The sequence below is a fragment of the Xenopus tropicalis genome, chromosome 2 (assembly GCF_000004195.4).
Source record: "Xenopus tropicalis strain Nigerian chromosome 2, UCB_Xtro_10.0, whole genome shotgun sequence".
NCBI lineage: Eukaryota > Metazoa > Chordata > Amphibia > Anura > Pipidae > Xenopus > Xenopus tropicalis.
In genome coordinates this window covers 132,597,227-132,618,987 of record NC_030678.2, presented here as the reverse complement: position 1 = coordinate 132,618,987, position 21,761 = coordinate 132,597,227, and the positions used below count along the sequence as shown (strand labels likewise).

Genomic DNA, 21,761 nt, shown 5'->3' with positions numbered 1-21,761 from the left:
ATGCATATAGGGCATCAAACTGTTCAGTAGGCCTCTGATATTCCTATTTGGGGTGATTTGCCTTTGTATGCAAGAAATTGTGTGAGATAAATGCAGCAAATTGCAACATTTTTAGGCGATTTTCTGAAATGTCATAGAAACCACTAACTTTAGGAAAACTTTGCAGATTGGTACTTTGGTGTAGAAAGGACTCTTTACCCATGTTGGATTTGTCTGAACGTGTACTTTCCAAAAATATATGGTTTTCAGGTGTTACCCTACATTTCTGCAGTTTCTATCCCACATAAAACTGCCATGTGTTTATGAATTAGGTAAAGGTAAGCCATGAAATTAGTGTGCACAAAGTATATTTTGGGGTCTCTAAGTGCCATGTGCTTTGATAAACCTATGTACAGTGGGCATCAAACTGCTCAGTAGACCTCTGGGGTTCATATTTTGGGTGTTTTATCTTGGTACATAATGACCTATAGAAAATAAGATGATGCATATTGGAGGTTTGAGGTGATTTTTGGAAAAAATCAGCAAACTTAGGAAACCTTTGCGGCTTGGTACTTTGGAGTAGAAAGACAAAGGTACCCATTTTAGATTCGGTGGAATGTGTACTTTCCAAAAATATATGGCTTTCTGGGGTAAGCGTACTTTTTTGTAGCGTTATCCCACACAATATGATGTAAATGTGTTGATTTTGCAGGAGCTGAAATGACAGATCATATGGGGGTATGTTCACATTGGGGCCCCTACATGCCACATACTTAGGTAAACCTATACATATTGGGCATCAAACTGTTCAGTGGACCCCTGGTATTCATATTTAGGGTGTTTTATCTTGGTACCTAATGCTATGTAGGAGATAAGATACTGCAAACTGGAAGCTTTGAGGGGATTTTTGGAAATGTCATCAAAATTGCTAACTTTAGAAATGCTTTGCAGCTTGGTACTTTGGAGTAGAAACACATGGGTACCCATTTTAGATTTAGGGAAATGTGTACTTTCCAAAAATATATGGCTTTCTGGGGTGAGCATACTTTTTTGTAGCTTTATCCCACACAATATCATGTAAATGTGTTGATTTTGCAGAAGCTGAAATGACAGAAATGGCAGATCATATGGTATATGTTCACATTGGGGCGCCTACATGCCACATACTTAGGTAAACCTATACATATTGGGCATCATACTGTTCAGTGGACCCCTGGCGTTCATATTTGGGGTGTTTTATGTTGGTACCTAATGCTATATGGGAGATAAGATGCTGCAAAGTGGAAGCTCTGAGGGGATTTTTGGAATTGTCATGAAAATTGCTAACTTTAGAAATGCTTTGCGGCTTGGTACTTTGGAGTAGAAACACACAGGTACCCATTTTAGATTCGGGGGAATGTGTACTTTCCAAAAATATATGGCTTTCTGGGGTAAGCGTACTTTTTTGTAGCTTTATCCCACACAATATGATGTAAATGTGTTGATTTTGCAGAAGCTGGAATGACAGAAATGATAGATCACATGGGGGTATGTTCACATTGGGGCCCCTACATGCCACATACTTAAGTAAACCTATACAAATTGGGCATCAAACTGTTCAGTGGACCCCTGGCGTTCATATTTAGGGTGTTTTATCTGGTTACTTTATGACCTGTAGAAGATAAGATACTATAGACAGGAAGCTTTGAAGCAATTTTTAATACATTTCACAAATTTTGATAAAAACCAATAACTTTAGGAAAGCATTGCGACTTGATAGTTTGGAGTAGACAGACAGTTCTATCTATTCTGGATTCCACAGAATCTGTTCTTTCTAAAAATGTATAATTTTCTGGGATAAACCTTATGTTAGTGGAATTTGTGACCTTGAAATCTAAAGTATGCAGCTTTATGGAGCAGTGCTTTGGAAATTTGGTAGTGTACTGCTGGGAGTTTTTGACCTATACAAGTGAGAAATCTCCATAAAACTATATATATTTGGTATTGGCATGTTCAGGAGACATGGGACTTTCCAAATCAGTTGTATTTTTGTGCATAAAATATTTTTTGTTTCTGATGTATGTGTTTATATTATGGAAAATATAATTTTTCATTTTTTAGATATCTAGAAGCCTATATCTTGTTACAGAATTGTAATTACACAAAAATTCCACCATATTTTGAAAGCTTAGGTTGTCCTGAAAAAAACAATATATAGTTTTCCTGGGTAAACTAAAAGTCCCCCCAAGGAAAAGCCCCTAAAGTGAAACAGTGCAAAATGTTCAAAAACTGTCTGGCAGTAGAAGTTCCACTTTGGTCCAAAACGGCTGGCAGTGAAAGGGTTAATATGGCTGTATTGTATTCAACAGAAACTCATACTCTATCATACAGGAATACAGTGGATTCAGTTTCTAGCTTACTGGTCTATATAGAGTCTCTTGTTCAATTTTAAATAACAATAAGAATGGGCAAATCTAATGGGAGAAACAAACAGTCTATTTGCATGGTAATACAATTTGAATCAAGTTGCACTTTACAGTAATGTAAAAGCTGGCTTTGTGCCATTGGCCTGGGAGAATTTATGGCACTTTGTGAAATAGCTTTTTTAAAAACTGATATTCCCTAAACATCACCAGAAATGCTTTCAGCGCCTGGGATAACAGCACTGTCATGAGATAGTTCCTTCATATTCTCCTCTGGTGGAAAAAGCAAAGCAGGACGGACAGAGATACTGGAACAAAGATTTCAATCTTCCTTTCCCAGGGGGCTCAGGGATAAAGGATAGTATAAAACCTCAATTACAAATCTATAACCTGGGCAGAATATTTGATTCCGAGAAAGCTTTCTAAAACCAATATATATACCGGTGTATATATATATATATATATATATATATATATATATATATATATTGCATGAACTCTTCTCATATCAGGTGAAACGCATTTGCAATACTTTATGTGATATTTGCAATGATGTTTAATTTTATGACATTGTATATACTGCACACTGATCATAGGGAGGGGGTTGGGTGCCAGTTTACATCAAGTGGCTATTTTAGGTTGTGGGATCCTGGTGTGTTTGGGATGTCTTGAGAAAGGTCCTCTTAGCAGGACCGAAACTTTTTCACTCATTCCTAAGTCCCATGAGTGCTTGGATGCACCTTGGGCATTTTGTCCTATAATCATTTAAGAACTAGCATGTTTTTATAAAACTGGGCCAAAAAGTACATGTTTGCATTGACTATAGACAAAACAGGGGAAGGCTATAAAATGAATAGCATGCAGCCTGCAATTTTCACTGTCTGTAATGTATTCAAGAGAAGACAGTAAAAGGGAACATTGGGCATTAAGACAAGATCAGGAGGAGCAAGAAAACTTTCAGAGAGAATTGCTTATATGTTGGCCAAAACGGCAAACCCTAATATGAGTGCTGCTTGCATAAAGATAATCTGCATGGAAAAATATTGCATTTGAAAATAAAATCTTTTTTTTCAAAAAAAAATCTAAGTGCTGTCACTTCTATTAGCATTAGCACCCAGGCAGTTATGTTTATGAAGTACATTCTATCTATTCGGCCATATATTTATACACATATGCAGGAAATACATAATTTATATATAATTTAGCATTCTTTAAATAAGCCATGCCCTCCAGCATTTGCTGAGCAAAATGAACTGTAATGTTCAGGATTATGTGTGCATAAAAACTGCAACATTTCATCTATTCATTGTGTTACCCTTCCATGTGTCACAGTCACTACTTCATTTAAGTATACTGTGGCTGTATAAGCAGAAGGGAGGGATGTAGTGCTTTCATGACATTTTTATTACTTCTATACATGTGAAATCACAAAAAATATAAGGGCTCTGTAAAAGGTAGAGTCATTGTGATATATGTGAGTAGATTGTTCCATGTGATATTCTCGATATTGAGCTTTCAGCCAATATGCAAGTGTTACAACAGTAGCCACATACAGTGGAGGAAATAATTATTTGACCCCTCACTGATTTTGTAAGTTTGTCCAATGACAAAGAAATAAAAAGTCATTTCAATGGTAGGTTTATTTTAACAGTGGCAGATAGCACATCAAAAGGAAAATCGAAAAAATAACTTTAAATAAAAGATAGCAACTGATTTGCATTTCATTGAGTTTTTGAACCCCTACCAACCATTAAGAGTTCTGGCTCCCACAGAGTGGTTAGACACTTCTACTCAATTAGTCAACCTCATTAAGGACACCTGTCTTAACTAGTCACCTGTATAAAAGACACCTGTCCACAGAATCAATCAATCAAGCAGACTCCAAACTCTCCAACATGGGAAAGACCAAAGAGCTGTCCAAGGATGTCAGAGACAAAATTGTAGACCTGCACAAGGCTGGAATGGGCTACAAAACCATTAGCAAGAAGCTGGGAGAGAAGGTGACAACTGTTGGTGCGATTGTTCGAAAATGGAAGGAGCACAAAATGACCATCAATCGACCTCGCTCTGGGGCTCCACGCAAGATCTCACCTCGTGGGGTGTCAATGATTCTGAGAAAGGTGAAAAAGCATCCTAGAACTACACGGGAGGAGTTAGTTAATGACCTCAAATTAGCAGGGACCACAGTCACCAAGAAAACCATTGGAAACAGATTACACCGCAATGGATTAAAATCCTGCAGGGCTCGCAAGGTCCCCATGCTCAAGAAGGCACATGTGCAGGCCCGTCTGAAGTTTGCCAATGAACACCTGAATGATTCTGTGAGTGACTGGGAGAAGGTGCTGTGGTCTGATGAGACCAAAATAGAGCTCTTTGGCATTAACTCAACTCGCTGTGTTTGGAGGAAGAAAAATGCTGCCTATGACCCCCAAAACACCGTCCCCCACCGTCAAGCATGGGGGTGGAAACATTTTGCTTTGGGGGTGTTTTTCTGCTAAGGGCACAGGACAACTTATTCGCATTAACGGGAAAATGGACGGAGCCATGTATCGTGAAATCCTGAACGACAACCGTGGATGTCGTGGATGGGTGTTCCAGCACGACAATGACCCAAAACATACAGCAAAGGCAACAAAGGAGTGGCTCAAGAAGAAGCACATTAAGGTCATGGAGTGGCCTAGTCAGTCTCCGGACCTTAATCCAATAGAAAACCTATGGAGGGAGCTCAAGCTCAGAGTTGCACAGAGACAGCCTCGAAACCTTAGGGATTTAGAGATGATCTGCAAAGAGGAGTGGACCAACATTCCTCCTAAAATGTGCGCAAACTTGGTCATCAATTACAAGAAACGTTTGACCTCTGTGCTTGCAAACAAGGGTTTTTCCACTAAGTATTAAGTCTTTTTTTGTTAGAGGGTTCAAAAACTTATTTCACTCAATGAAATGCAAATCAGTTGCTATCTTTTATTTAAAGTTATTTTTTCGATTTTCCTTTTGATGTGCTATCTGCCACTGTTAAAATAAACCTACCATTGAAATGATACTGTTCTGAAACTTTTCATTTCTTTGTCATTGGACAAACTTACAAAATCAGTGAGGGGTCAAATAATTATTTCCTCCACTGTAACTACCTATACAGCAGATTCCATGGTCATGAGGGGGGGGGTTTGACGTGGACCATGGGGTCTGCCCTATTGTAGTCCCCCTTCCCTGGCCCCTCTCCTACCTTTGAAACAGCAGCATGATGTGGGACAGGAGAGTAGGGCAGGGGAGGAGGGGCTGTTCATGCCAGGCCCCCTCAGAGGATTTCTTTGCGGGAAGGGGGTCCCAACATGACCAAGTTACGCTACTGCTCAGCAGCCAGCTACATGTGTCTGACCTCATATGCTGCTACTGTCTGTTGCCTACCAAACACAAAAATAAAACAGCTTAATTAGAAAAAGGAACAAGAAGTTTGACTATCATTATTTTTTTTCTTTTATCATTTTGAAAAATTAAGGAATCTTCAAAATTTTTTGTGTCAGAATTTCGTGAGCTTCACATGATATTAATTACATGGTCTTAAATCACTAACCCAATGTCTCAAAAGTATCAAAGCTTCCAGCCTTGCTACAATTTTAATATATTTTCAGATGCTTGCTTATAAATTATGCATTTCTTTTCCAGCACTAATGAGAGCTGAAGTCAGAATTACTGCAAAATATGCATGCATACATCTGATTGATTTTTCCATCTCTGGATCAACTCTCTGTAGAAATGATGAGTTCATATAAATACCTCTGGTTTCCCCTTCTCAGAACTGCAGGAATATGTATTCTTATATATATATATATATATATATATATATATTGTTTTTATTGCAAGAAAAGTTTCTACATCTAATTCATACCAGAAGATCCATGAACATGAAGAAGGGTTGCGCATGATTCCATGTGTTGCTCTTTACATTTGCATAAGTAAATATGTGCGTGTAAATAGAGGGAGAAAGGCCTCCATCTTTGCATGAACTTATAAATAATGTATTTGAGTAGAAGCAGTAGGGTGCCATTCCTCTGTTATCAGTGCTGACAACTCTGTTCCATGAAAAAAAGTAATTGGCTTATGAAATAAATTGCTGTATAATGATAGTTTTCAATTATATTATATTTTGGAATATTTATAAGCAAATGTGGCTTACTAAAGAATAATTGCTGAACACAACATTTGTGTGCTTCAACATAAAAATTGTGTTGCATCATAAAATTCCAATGCCTCATCAACCAAAACCTCATCAAAACTATTGTGTCATCGGTAGTGCAGATCCCACTCTGTGTCTCCAGCGAGCTCACAATAAACAGTATATTAATCAATCCAAGTTTGTAGCTAGAACGGCAATCCTGAGCCACACAAGTAAGGTTGAATGCAGTTTTTACTTCTGTCGTGTTTTCAGACCTTTGAAAACTAAACAGCCTTTCTAGAACCAAGAACCGAACAGCACCTTCCAAAAGCCAGATAGCTGGCAAGCCTAATTGTATGTACCTAACCAATCTAACTGTTCATTTGGGCCACAATTCCTAAATAAACACCACTAGAAGTACTACATAACTGGTACTGTTTTATTACAGTTTATGGCAAATGCCTCTGTGAGACAAGCAATATGATGTTCCTAATGCTGTATAAACACTAAAGGAATGTTATGTGCACAACATAAGCTATGCCCTCATGCTTTACTGTCTGCTAAAGTTGAAGATAATCTCTGCTTATTCACAAGGTATACTTTCCACTGTGAAACTGTATTTTCTCCAGGGATGTAAACCTGCTACATTTTTAAAGCTTTCAGTGTAGTACAATATGCTATAGGCACGAATTTACAAATCACTTGCATATACCATTTGTCATGGATGGGTGATTAATTCCATAAAAGTGACCATACAACGTAAGGTATTTTGGGGCTTTATTTAGAAATATAAATACTGTCATGGGAAAACATGTTTTTTCAAAACACATAGAGTTTCTTCAGCAGAATCCTGCATTGAAATCCATTTTTCAAAAACGCAAACAGATTATATTTAATTTTAAAATTTCACATGGGGCTAGCCATATTTTTCATTTCCCAGGGTTTCACAGCCACGTGACCTGTGCTCTGACAAACTTCAGTTACACTTTACTGCTGAGCTGCAAGTTGGAGTGATATCACCCCCCTCCCAACAGCAGGAACAATGAGAAGGTAGCAAGATAGCAGTTTCCAGCAGATATCAAAATAGCACTCAATAGTAAGAAAAACCCAAGTCCGTCTTGCAACTCCTCCAGTTACATAGGAGTAGGAGAAACAATAAGTCAGTGGTTCTCAACCTTCCTAATGCCGCAAACCCTTTAATACAGTTCCTCATGTTGTGGTGACCCCAACCATCAAATTATTCCTAAGACCATCAGAAATATGTGTTTTCCAATGTTCTTCAGTGACCCCTGTGAAAGGGTCGTTCAACGCCCAAAGGTGTTGCAACCCACAGGTTGAGAAGCGCTGCAATAGGTTATCTGAAAGTAGTTCTAATGTGTAGCACTGTCTCCTTCTGAAAGCTCAGACTCAGGCACAATGCACTGAGATGGCGCCTACACACCAATATTACAGCTAAAAAAAAAAAGCATTTGTTGGTTCAAGAATAAAATTTTAAATGGTAGAGTGAATTATTTGCTATGTGTATTTTTTTTTTATGTGTAATTATTTTACAAAGTGTAATTTACACAAAAATAATAACAGAATCTCTTTAAAGGAGAAGGAAAGGCTAGTAAAGAGTTAATCTCAAGCTGCAGGCATACCTTCAGTTGTCTCAATAGTGCCCTTAAGTCTCCACATATTTTACCTGTTCAGAAGATCTGAAGCCAAACAGGAAGAAAAAACACTGAGCTGTGTAAAGGAAGTTCCCATAATGACTCATTCCTGCACAGACATGCAGACCAAGTGAACATGCTCAGTTAGTAAGACTATGGGGCAGATTTACTAATCCACGAACGGACCGAAAGCATCCGAGCGTGTTTTTTCGCAATGATCGGTATTTTTGCGTTTTTTTCGTATTTTGCGCGATTTTTTCGTCGCCGTTACGACTTTATCGTATATTTTCCGCGACTTTCTCGTCGCCGTCGCGAAAAAATCTTTTGTTTCCAATTCGATTTTTTCCCATTTGGGATTCAGATTCATGGATTAGTAAATGTGCCCCTATGAGTCAGCTTCCTGCTGATTGGCTCAGATTCCCATTCCTAAGGGGCTGGAGTGAGTTCTTAGCATTCTTGAGGGAGGGGGGAGCAGGAAAGAGCAGAGAACAGAAAGCTGCGTGTCTCTGGCACAGGAATTACAGATACAACTAATCTTTTTCCGAGAAGTCAGTGCAGCGTTTCTGTGAGTGCTTATGGCTGTATTTACATAGACCTTTCTGATAAAGCTTACCGTACATACTCGAGTATAAGCCGATCCGAGTATAAGCCGAGGTACCTAATTTTACCTAAGAAAACTGGAAAAACTTATTGACTTGAGTATAAGCCTAGGGTGTGAAATGCAGCCGCTACTGCTAAGTTTCAATAATCAAATTATTTAATAAAAGGACACTCACAAGTGCTTACATGACTACCATATTAATAAACACAAGGTATGGACTGGAAAATGAGGCGCATCCAACATAAGATAACCATATGCAAGGTTGGACGTGTTAATATCTCATTTAATTTTGATTGTAAATTTGTTATTTAATTCTAATATAGTTCTGTATACTTTTTGGGGTGAGTGATGTAGAATCACAAGTTTAAGTTTATCTAGAAACTCCGGCTCCATAACTGCAGCTTGAAAGGGAAACAAAATGTACTTCCTTGCAGCTAGAGCATGCAAATGCAGGGAAATATATTATATATATATATATATATATATATATATATACACATAACAATATAGCAACTGGAGCCCACTGTGCCTCAGGAGTCTATGAAAGAGAATAATAGTATGACAGCTTAACCATAAATAAACACAAACCTACAGACAAACAGCTTTCTACAATTTAATAAATATAAGAGGGACCAGTAACCCCACCCCCAAGCAGTGATATCCAAATGCGAGCCAAGACAGCAACCACAGCACAACAACGAGCTCCTTATAGTTATTATGCTACCAATGTGTAACTTACTGTTTTTCTCTCCTGTGTCTTCGGCCAAAAAGGCGCTTCCAGCGCGCTGCTTGACAGCTCCTTCGCTTCCTGCTCCCTGACACGCATGACTCTATGTGCGCCGTAAGTTTAAGCGTCGCGTTACCATGGTTACCATTGGCTCTAGTGTGTTACGCTGCTGAAAGCGCTCCCTGCGCTTTAGATTAGACAAAATGCACACGGGGCGGCGGAGGGGGTTGGCGCGCGTCTTCCAGAGTGAACGTCCACGCACATCCAGGAGCGCAGAACGTAAACTACCGTATATACTCGGGCCCTTTTTCAGCACATTATTGGTACTGAAAATCTCGGCTTATACTCGAGTATATACGGTACTTAGTTTTTACCTTTCTTTCTCCTTTAAAAGAATTTTCTCTGGGTCCCCTTTATTTAGGAACTAGTAAAAATTGCACACTCCCATTGTTGGAACCTTGTGTAGATAAACCTTAAAATTTGCCTTATCCTGGTTTTCATCTTTTATCTCTCAGATCAGTCCTTCAGTGTCTCTTACAATGGAGCATCGTCTTCTCTCTTGCCTCTTTCTATCGGGGTTCCTCAAGGCTCTGTCCTGGGCCCCTTACTATTTTCTCTCTATACCTCCTCACTTGGCAAATTAATCAATTCTTTTGGCTTTCAGTACCACCTCTATGCTGATGATACTTAGATTTATCTTTCCTCTCCTAAACTCAACCCAGAGCTTCTAAGGGCTCTGGCACACGGGGAGATTAGTCGCCTGTGGGATGGCATACGCGGTTTCATTGAGAGGAAACTTCTGCGATTTTGTTGAAATCGCGGTGCCCCGTATGCCATCCCACCGGCAATTTACATTTTCGCTGGTGGGATGGCAATTCGGGGAAATTAGTTGCCTGCGAAAAGGGAGATTTGATGCGGGCGACTATTCTGCCCGTGTGCCAGAGCCCTAACTCATGTCATTTCCTGCCTGACCGCTATCTCCACTTGGATGTCCAAAAGTTACCTTAAATTAAATCTCTCTAAGACTGAATTGGTTCTCTTTCCCCCATCCAATGCCCACATTGTTCCTGAGGTATCTATAAAGGTTAACAATTCTACCATCACCCCATCTTCCCAGGCCCGGTGCCTTGGGGTTATACTTGATTCTGCCCTGTCCTTCACTCCTCATATCCAGTCACTGGATACACTGTCCAGTGTATGAAACCCACTTATTGTACAGCGCCGCGGAATATGTTGGCGCTTTATAAATAAATGTTAATAATAATAATAATAAAAAGAGAAGGAATTTTTTAAATTATGGATTATAGCATATAAGGCACAACTAACTGGGGATGGGTTTGGAGTTTCCCACCTCCTTTTATCAAATGGGAGGTTGCTCAGTTCTGAAGAGTGTTGAACTAAAACAATTAAAGAATCTACTGCAGTGTAGGTTTTAGATTTTGGCACATGTATCAATACAGACTTCACTCTCGAGCTAATTTACCAATGCAGTTAGAGTGGAATAGTTTGCAACATTATAACTGAATCTGATCACTCAGTCTTGCTTGTAACAAAGTTAACAAAGCTTCCAAATTCAATAAAGTTTAGTTCTCAACACAAGGTTCAGGCACTACAGAATGTGGATGGGAAAGTGCAAATCTTACGAATTTCATAATGGAACCCCTCTGGGTCCCCTTTAAAATTTGGTATTCCTAATGACTCTGCACATTGCTCATATAATGCTTATTACACCACTAAATGGGAGGTACTTTTGATCTTTTGCCATGTTTATATTACCCAATAACCCTTCTACATGCACTTTTGTAAGTACAGACCAAAATGCCAGATATAAATAATTCAAGGCTTGTAGTGGCATGTTGTGGAATGCATAAATTGCACTGATAGTAAAAACTTACAGTCTGGATAAAGTTAGGATACTACCATGGATGTTTCTGAATGCCCAAGCATATTTGGTTGCTAGTTTATGCAGCATACAGATGTATTAAAGGAGAACTAAAGTACAACAACAAATTAGTGTGTGCCCACAGGTTATAAAATCCTAATGCACAAACTATTGAGCAGAGCACAGAAAATTTAACAGAAAAAAAATAATCTGATATTTTGGTCTCTCCCTCTCTGTTGAAATTTTGAAAACTATGCACAATAGTATTTTTTGTGCACACAGCCTTTATGTTTTAACAGAGAAAACTGGCTGCACAGCAGTCTATGTTAATTAGCCCAGTGATATAATTATCAGAGGAGTAGGGGTAAAGTGGTAGGAAGAAGTGAGGAAAAGAAGGGTGGAAGTCTCTAGTTGTGCTGCTAAATTAATCCTTGATTGATACTGTAGATATATTTAGCAAATCCTCTGGAAAGGCTTTCAAGTAGAGTTGTTAAAGGAACAGTAACACTAAAAAATGAAAGAGCTTTAAAGTAATAAATATATAATGCACTGTTGCCCTGCACTGGTAAAACTGGTGTGTTTGCTACAGTAACACTACTATAATTTATATAATAAGCTGCTGTGTAGCCACGGGGGCAGCCATTCAAGCTGGAAAAAAGGAGAAAAGGCACAGGTTACATAGCAGATAACTGATAAGCTCTGTAGAATACAATAGTGTTTTATCTGTTTTGCCTGTGCCTTTTCTCCTTTGAATGGCTGCCCCCATGGCTACATAGCAGCTTATTATATAGAAATTATAGTAGACTTTCTGAAGTAAACACACAACTTTTACCAGTGCAGGGCAGCAGCACATTATATTTTAGTTACTTTTATACACTTTCATTTTTTGGTATTACTGTTCCTTTAAATTGCAGAACAGGGAGGCAGTGCCTTTTTGCACTTTTGTGTACTATAAAAACTGTTTTTTTTTACTGGTTACCCAAATTAAAGATTGTGATCCATCTTGTACCACATCCTGCAGACTCCATAAAAAGGAGGGAATGAGGAATTGTAGAAATGAATGAAAAATTTTTTTAAATAAAAAAGATGCATTACACTGATCTGACAAGTATAACATAATTTTAAAAGAGCACACAATGGCGTATATTTATCAAAAGATGACATACAGCTCACCACAGTCCACCAGATGGAAATATTACCACTGTCTATTGCCTTGCATAGGATTTGTTGAGGCAAAATTTACCAATTACTCTTAAATAGAAAGTTCTCTGCATGCAAGTAAATGTTTTTGTGTGCTGGGTCGGACTGGGGGGTGCAGGGCCCACCGGGACTACCGCCTCAGGGCCCCTGCACGTTCCCTCCACCGGCCACGTCCCCCACACTCCCCTAGGGGCCCCTGTGAGGGGTCAGGGGGTGCTGCTGAGCCTCCCTAACCCCAGTCCCATGAGCGTGTGGAAGTTTAACGTGTCAGGGGAGGAACACCGTCAGGCCAGGGGAGTGCTACCAAGGTTCGGGTCTGGGCCGCCGGGGCCCGCTGGGTTTTTTCCCAGCGGCCCAGTTGAAGCCTATTTGTGTGGCTGTACACCTGCCAATCCATGTATGTCTGTCAGGGTTTCCATTATGAGCAGCAATAGATGGACAGGAGCACTTTGACCACTTTGTCTATACACCCCATGTACCACTAGCCTTAAGGGGCAGATTTATCAATATGTGAGTTTAGAGCTTAGGACATAGAAACTCACCCATGCTCTATTCATTCCTATGGGATTTTTAGAAGTGTATTTATCAAATGGTGAGTTCTAACTTTCACCCACTGATAAACAATCTTCTAAACTCCCATAGGAGTGAATAGAGCATGGGTGAGTGGGTGGGTAAAGTTTCTTAAGCTCTAAACTCACATTTTGATAAATCTGCCCCTTAGAGTAGGTACATAAAAAAAAAAAAACACAACAACTTTCATTATATGCAAATGTGCCTCAAAATAACTAAGCACACATTGGACCATGAAAACTGGGGCATTAAAGACTTTGCTCAGGGGTGCACCTCTCTGGAATTTGCTTTTATATTCTGTCTTCAAAAGATCAGTTAAAGGACATGTAAACCCCCACGCACAAAAATGTAAGTGAACAGCCTCTTTGAAATCTTTCAATACCTGCCACACTGGTTGCCCAGAGGTTAATAGTAAGGTTGTAACATCTCCTTAATCACTTAGATTTCCTTCTCCTCCTGTAACCCACTCGGCCCCCCACCCTTGGGAATTTGCTTTGGTTCCTTGCTTGCCAGACATGCTCAGTTGTTCTAAACTGAGATTACTAAACACACCCCCAGTCTAGCAGCCAGTGAAGAGATGGCATTGCTGGTTCCCATAGAAACTCAGCTCTAGCTGTCTGCTTCAATTTATTTCTCCTTAGCTCAGTTTTACCATTACAATGCTCAAACAAAGCAGAACTTTTATCAAAGACAGTTGTGCCTGTGTGAGCCTGTATTCTTGATTAAATGTATGTTGAATGAGGGTCTGTGTGTGTGTATGCTGCTTGCAGATTTAAATGTAACTTATTATGTATCAGAGGAAAAATGCAGTACAAATGATGCCCTTCTGGAGGGGGAGACGTGCCCAACTGATATACATTGTAGGCAAATGTAGGCTTTACGTGTCCTTTAAATTTTTTTTTTAAAGACGCTTTTCATCTACAGTCGTTTAGCAAAGCTTTAGTGAGCACTATATGCTGCTAAATGAAATACCCTATGCTACATCTGTCACCTTGCCAACTTCTGATCTTGGCCATTCCCAAAATTGTGTGTCAACACTTCTTAAGATTGTAAGATCTCTTTGGGGCAGGTCCCTCTTCACCTATTGTATCATAAAATGTTCAACATACTTGTAACATGTTCAGTGTATACACCCATGTATTGTACAGCACCCAGCCACCCTAGTAGCCTGACCTAAGTACACTCCCCCAAACGGCGGAAGTGACACCATACAGCAGGGGTGCCCAAATGGTATATTGCGGTCTACCAATAGTTCACTTTAAAGTTTCTGGTAGACCTTGAGGTGGAATGCAGCAGGATGACATCCCGCCACTTCTTTTTCCCCCCCCCAGCATAATGGAGCTTTTGAGTGCGGATGCTCAAGCCATCAGTCTTTGTAGTTTTATCCGAGTATAGAAGTGTCCTCACCGAGCCGCTGTATAAATTTGTTCCCACTTTATATATGTTTCTGTGTGCAGACTACATAGTGGGCCATGAAGAAGGGAAGTAAAAACTACTACAATCCTTTCACATTAAACTTGAAGTTGGCACTTGAATAATGTTATGTGGGCATTAAATGTTAATTTGGCACTGCATTAATATATTGCCATGTGTATTTGTAAAACATTGATACTTTTTCTTGCTTATTGAACCAAATGATAGACTATTTTAACTGTGGTAGATCTCATGATGGAGGTCAGGTGGCAAGAGTAGATCACAGGGTGACAAAGTCTGCCATACTGGTACTCATAATGTCATGGATGTAAAAAGAGCCGGACACTTCACCCTCCTTATCTCCATTAGTAGGTCGGCAGTTGTTGAGTTTATATTTTTTTTATTTTTTAAACTTTATTGATTATATATGCACCTCAGGGTCACCCACCTAAGGTTGCCACCCTATGCACAGGCCCTCGAATGCCTATATATAAATACGGCTCCGAGTCAGCACTGCAGAATAGGTTTCTTAGTTATAAGTACAGGTATGGGATCCCTTATCCGGAAACTCGTTAGCCAGAATGCTCCGAATTACGGAAAGGCCATCTGCCATAAACTCCATTATAAGCAAATAATTTTTAAAAATTATCTCCTTTTTCTATTTAATAATAAAACAGAACCTTGTACTTCATCCTAACTAAGGTATAAATAATCCTTATTGGAGGCAAAACAAGCCTATTAGGTGTATTCAATATTTAAATGATTTTTAGCAGACTTAAGTTATGGAGATCCAAATTACGGAAAGATCCCTTATCTGGAAAACCCCAGGTCCCAAGCATTTTGGATAACAGATCCCATACCTGTACATATTAATAGTAGGGTGTGGCTGTGTAGGAATGATATCCCTCACATAAGTTTTCAAACAATTTGGCAAATAATCCCGACATACAGTTTGTGTGTATTATCCAGCCTGCGGTAAAACCTTAGATTGTAAGCTCATGGGGCAGGGACTGGTGTGAACATTGTGTGAATACGCCGGTGATTTATAAATACATAAATAGATAATATTTATAACCTGGAACTATTGCTATCGACATGAATATGTAAACGCTCTTCATCCTTCTAGCACTAGGTCAAGGAACCCCCTATCCCCCCTCACCACCAAAGTAAACACACTGAGACATTATGTGGCAAATTCTGTGGAGGTCACAGGCTTTTATTATTGAAACCATAAAAAATATATATATATTTTGATGTAATAAATTGTTCTATTTTTATATTTTTTTCCGTGAGTGCTTTCTATGAGATTATTTTTATATATATATATATAGGTACACCCTGACCCCAGCTGCGGCTCTTATTTTCCAAATACAAAAACTATTGTGTCTCCAAAAAACCAACGTGGGTGCAATGCCCAAAAAATTTTACCATGAAAAATTAGAGCAGGGATCATAGGGCCACGCACACTCAGTGATCGCTTTCTTAAGCCCATCCCCCTACCCAACGTGGGTGCAATGCCCAAAAAATTTACCATGAAACAATTAGAGCAGGGATCATAGGGCCGTGCGCACTCAGTGATCGCTTTCTTAAGCCCATCCCCCTGCTCCCTCGTTGTGCATAAATGGCGCTAACCAGTCTCTTGCATGCATCAGAGAAGACCGTGCAGTCAAAGTCTGATGTACACTAGTGACTCACTAAAGGTAGGCCTGCACTTCAACCAACTCATGCTCTCAGAGCCGCACTGCCGCCAACCAATGGAAAAAGGGGGAGGGTGACACCTATCCTTTTCCAATGGCCCCACTACCTGGCCCGTGACCTCCACCATTCATCAATAAAAGCCTTGATATTCCCAATGAACAAATCCAAACCTTCCCTCGATAAATGAACTCTTTTTTTTATCTTGTCACTGCTACCACCCCCCATTGCAGCTTCAGTTGCTGCGCCGATTCTAAAAGAATGGGTTCCAAACTTCTTTGGGTCCCAACCATTATCGAACACCGCCTTCTTCAGAACTTGCCTAAACTGAAAGGCTGAAAGAGGGGAACCATCTTTATGCAACAACAATAGCTGCCCCCCCTCCGGACGCACCGCTGGGCATGATACTTCCCCTGTTCCCAGTATACTTACCCATTTTCCTTTACCCATTTGATCTGTCTTCGACCTACTAATATAAATCAACAATTTATTTTTTTGTAATGATACATTCTTGTATTGCAATCCTTTTTCTATTGCCTTCTTAGAAGGTGGCACCAGCTAACTAACATGAAAAGCTCCACCAAACAACAGGGCAAAAGCTGCTCTAAACACATTCAAATTGGTCAAAACAAATTGCGCCCAATGAACGCAATATCTGTTGCAGCCTATCTTTAATGATAGGTTCCCTTTTATCTACCCTTGGGCCTTCAGCTCTACTCCAGCCCTTCATCACTTTCTTAACAATAGGATGATGTGTGAAATCGGGCCTACCTCCTGCTACGGAAAAATGCGAAATTGCCGCCAATGTAGTAGCCGCAACCGCTTTAGACTTCCCCTCCTTGTAACGTTCCATCAAAAATTCAAATAAATCCTTAAAAGCATAATTTTTCTTACCACCAATGCAGAATAGCTGCCATCTTTCCCAAGCCCTTTTATAGCTGGCCAGAATTTTTTTCGATAATGACATGCTGTATAGCTCTTATAATATGGGTTCACCAACTGCCATAAATTGCTGGGACACGCGTGAGCAGATCTTTCTGCCTTAGGAGCCAGTCTGAAGAAAAGATCCCACTTTTCCCTTGACAGAAACTTGCACAACCAAAATTATGACTGTACATGTTATCTTGTTGGTCCATCCACCTAGGTCTCCTTTGCCAAGGCCTATGCGCCTTCCTCAGATCATAACTACAACCATCCCCATCACAATAAGCATCCTCATAAAAATCACCTCATAGCTATTGTACCAACCTTGCAGACCACCCCCATACCTGGGTCTCAAGGCGTCCTGCACGTATCTTGGTCGGCCATTACCTCTCAGTTGTGTTTTGCAACCCCATCTTGCCCAGCCTCGCCCGCAACCCCCCCTCCCAGGGACAGGATCAGCCTCCATGCCCCACTTACCTTTGTCCGATGCCTCCTCCAACTCCTCTCCCCTTTCTGTGGTGCGCTCTCTCCCTCCTTCTGTCTCGGTGGCCGTCAACTTCTTTTCCCAGCATTCAGATCCACCCAATGTCCCCCTTCCTGCGTCTCCCGATGTGGTCTGATCGCTCCCCAAATCCCTTACTCCCCCCCATTGGGACCCTTTCGTGGTCTGCGTTGATGGCAGTGGCAGCCTTCTTCCGGCCTATTCCCCTCCGAACCCCCTCCCTTGTTCGCGGCCTCCGAACCCCCTCCCTTGTTCGCGGGCCTCCGAACCCCCTCCCTTGTTCCGCTGCACTTACCGCGCACTCCCCTTATTCCTTGCCACATTCCGTACCCCCTCTGCCGTCATCTGGAAATCTTCCGCAATCCTGCGGCGTTGCACCATTTCTCCTCATTACTTTGCCAACCATTCCCAGCACCGGACGTTTGGTGTAACTCTCCTCCTGCAAAAGATACCTTGCCTTCCTCCTCCGTGTGGTTCCTAACAACAACTCCCCCTGCTCCCCTCCATCCCGGAACCTTTTTGGCCGAAGAATCTTCCTCCTGGGCACTTCCACTCCTGCACCAATGGCATCCATTGGCACAGGTTACATAGCAGATAACTAGTAGATAAGCCCCATATAATGGGGGTTTGTCTGTTATCTGCAATGTGCCTGTGCTTTTTCTCCTTTGAATGGCTGTCCCCAGGCTACACAGCAGCTTATTATATAAACTATAGTAGTCTTTCTGAGGCAAACACACCAGTTGTAGCAATGCAGGGCAACAGTACATTATATTGTAATTACTTTTATACACTTTCATTTTTTGGTGTTACTGTTCCTTTAACAAACATACATCCCATTACATACCTTGCTCTGCCCCAACTCCCCTCCCCTCTCTCCTCTCCCTTTCCCCCCCCCCCTCTTTCCCTCCGCTGCTCACACTTCTATTGTTCTACCTGGAGCTGGCCGGGGGAGGGAGCAGGTCCTGCCCGAATGACCATATGGCTAAAGGGGGAAGAGGTCCTAGCCTAAATTCATTTCAGCCCTATTTGGGCTTCATTCACACTAAGGCGGGGAAGTATTTCCGGGAGGACTTTGTGCTCCTGTTTTCTCCATCCCCCTGCAGCACATGAGCCGGTGACACAACAACAGGAGCTGTGGAGGACAAACAGTGACAGTGTAAGAACACGCGGGGTTACAAGGGAATTTTTTAAAGAAAACTAAAGAAAAGTACTTGACTGACCTGCCTTATTGGTGCCGTGACTGAATGGCACTCACATTATCGCAGTATTAGTGCTTTGGCTTCAGTAGGCAGTTACAGTTTGTGGCAACATTCCCCTTAAAGCCATGTCGATACTGTGGTGTACTGACTGAAAGAACGCGTCTTCATTAAATCTTTTGAGGCTGTCAGTTTGTGAGTTCATGGACTGAGAGTTTAAACCTTACGCAGTTCAGTCACTTCCTCCAATCTCCCCCCCCCCATGCTGACAGCAGCTAGTAGTGTTTCCTGGGGTTGTGCTTTCCCACTGACAGGAGACACACAGATAATCTGCACGATTCCCCTCGTGGCTTTCCTAAGGGCTAATTAATGGAATGAAAAAAAAAGAGTAGGTTAAATTAGGTAACTTCAGCCTTCTGAAAGTTGTAGTTCACCAGTTTGTTTAATAGAGGTGTTTTGACCATACCTGCTCCTGCACATTCTGCATATATCTAGGATGATTCATAAATGAATATATTTTCAGTTATTTATGGTTGTATGAGACAGGTCTATATGCTCAGTTCCCATTAGAAAAATCTACTTGCATGTCAGATGTAGTTTTCATGGCCATGAATTGAATTGTATGTATTTGTTCACAACATGTGATCCAAGATCTGTCAGTACCGTTTTAAAGTAATTTATTTTTACTCCTAATATTGCCAGTACTGTACATTGCCATTTTAGGGCTAGCTCCTAGCGAGGTAGTACTCCTGTTATGTTTACCCTAAAGGTGGCACTACTTTCAGAATTAATGCTTACTCATAAAACGTATCCAGCCATGTCTGTAAAATGCCCCCATGCAATGTTCCCTTTAAGCTGTCTTCTTGTGCATGCAAACAGAAATTTGAGACCAGCACACACAATAAATTGTGGTTGCACAAAGATATTTGTGTGAAATCACATAATTTTTTACTGAACACACCAGTTTTAAAAAGTGTGTACAAAAGAAAATAGCCAAGAACTAATTAGAGGGAACATTACCCCAATCACCCCAAAATCATACTGTTTCTGGTCTTCTATTCCACTCGGCACACATTTGATGTTCTTGTAACCATTCCATTGGCAAAAGTATTCTAGATAAAAAAATCCCAGTTTTCTACTAGTGTCTCTAACTACTACTACCATTCACTACTATTCTTTTTTGCTGTTTCTTTATTCTTGTTCTATTTACATCTAACTAGCACAATAAAGACATCACACTGAAACACAGTGAAGTTGAAAGACCTCCGTTCCACCGACCAACTTCTGTTAATACTTCCTTACATTTTTTCATTCTTCCTCCCTCCCCTGATTTAAAGGAACAGTAACACCAAAAAATGAAAGTGTTTAAAAGTAATAAGAATAAAATATACTGCTGCCCTGCACTGGTACAACTGGTGTGTTTGCCCCAGAAATTTATATAAACAAAGCTGCTGTTTAGCCACGGGGGCAGCCATTCAAAGCAGAAAAGGCACAGGCACATAGCAGATAACAGATAAACACTATTGTATTCTAGAGAGGTCATCTGTTATCTGCTATGTAACCTGTACCTTTTTTCCAACTTTAATGTCTGCCCCCATGGCTACACAGCAGCTTATTTATATAAACTATAGTAGTATTACTGTAGCAAACACACAACTTTTACCAGTGCAGGGCAACAGTACATTATATTTTAATTACTTTAAAAAAACTTTCATTTTTTGGTGTTACTGTTCCTTTAAGTGTATATATATATGGGGTCCAATTTGGGTGCTCTGGCTCTGTATTTTGGGCTTTATTGAATATGGTTTTCAGTGGGCCCCAGGCAGTCCTTTGTCCCATTGCCCTTAATTGTATTTAGTCTTATGACTAAATTAGAGTCAGCTGCTTTCTGTTATGTAATACATTTTGTCAGATTATCACTCTAACTAAAACACTTTTTGCATGGATGTTTTTTTTTCTAGCACCATCCTCCATGCAGTCCCTCCTTCATCTACCTCCCAAGGGGACTCTGCCAGCCTCTTCATTGAGGAGGTTCAGGTGTCTGCTAAACCAACTGATAAACCATCATGGAGCAATACCACATACAGTTTTCCGGTGCCAAAGCACATCTACAGGTACAGACCAGAAAACAAAACTTGCAGTATGGGGAATAGGGTAGTGAAAAGCCCATGAACTAAACCAGATTCCAAGAGAATGTACAATACTTATGAATGTAAAATGTTTGTTTACAAAATGTTAATTATATCTATTATTCTAATGTTATTAATTTGATGATTCTATGCCTTTATTTCTGTTACAGGTGACACTGTTAGCATTGGGGATGTATCCTATAAAGTGAAATTCCCAAAGAACCCAGAACTGGTTCCCCAAAATTACAGTAAGTAGTTGATAAGCAGAGAAATGTTTGGGCACTATAAACCCAACTGATGTTATATAAACTGGCTTCTGTGTTTTAGAATTATGTTTGCTATTTGCATTTATTTTATATTTTTAACACTATGAATATGCACTGTGATCTGGGAAATTACTTACTATTGTTCTTGTGAGGGGGGATGGGCTGCTATTGCAGTTTTAGCCTTGCCTAATCTGTCTTTCCCTCCCTGGGCTAACTGGTTCAAGCTTTCTTATAGCGTCTAAGGGCTCTGGCACACGGGGAGATTAGTCGCCCGCGACAAAACTCCCTGTTCGCGGGCGACTAATCTCCCCGAGTTGCCATGACCCGCCATCCCGCCGGCGACTTACATGTTCGCCGGTGGGATGGCGGGTCATGGCAACTCGGGGAGATTAGTCGCCCATGACAAGGGAGATTTGTCGCGGGCGACTAATCTCCCCGTGTGCCAGAGCCCTTATAGCCTATTATTTGCA

General features: G+C 40.5%; 1 protein-coding gene across 3 annotated transcripts in view; it reads left to right on the top strand.

Annotated features, from left to right (window-relative positions):
- The window catches only part of vwa8 (von Willebrand factor A domain containing 8), a 196,901-nt gene that overhangs the window by 12,075 nt on the left and 163,065 nt on the right, over positions 1 to 21,761 (top strand). For 2 of the 3 annotated variants that reach the window (XM_031897124.1, XM_031897122.1), the window contains exons 2-3: positions 20,858 to 21,010; positions 21,196 to 21,273. In XM_031897124.1, coding sequence (XP_031752984.1) covers positions 20,869 to 21,010; positions 21,196 to 21,273 — 220 coding nt within the window. In that variant the 5' untranslated portion in view covers positions 20,858 to 20,868. Of the gene's footprint in view, positions 1 to 18,601; positions 18,857 to 20,857; positions 21,011 to 21,195; positions 21,274 to 21,761 lie in introns of those variants that run through there. The other variant, XM_012957744.3, reaches the window with a different exon arrangement.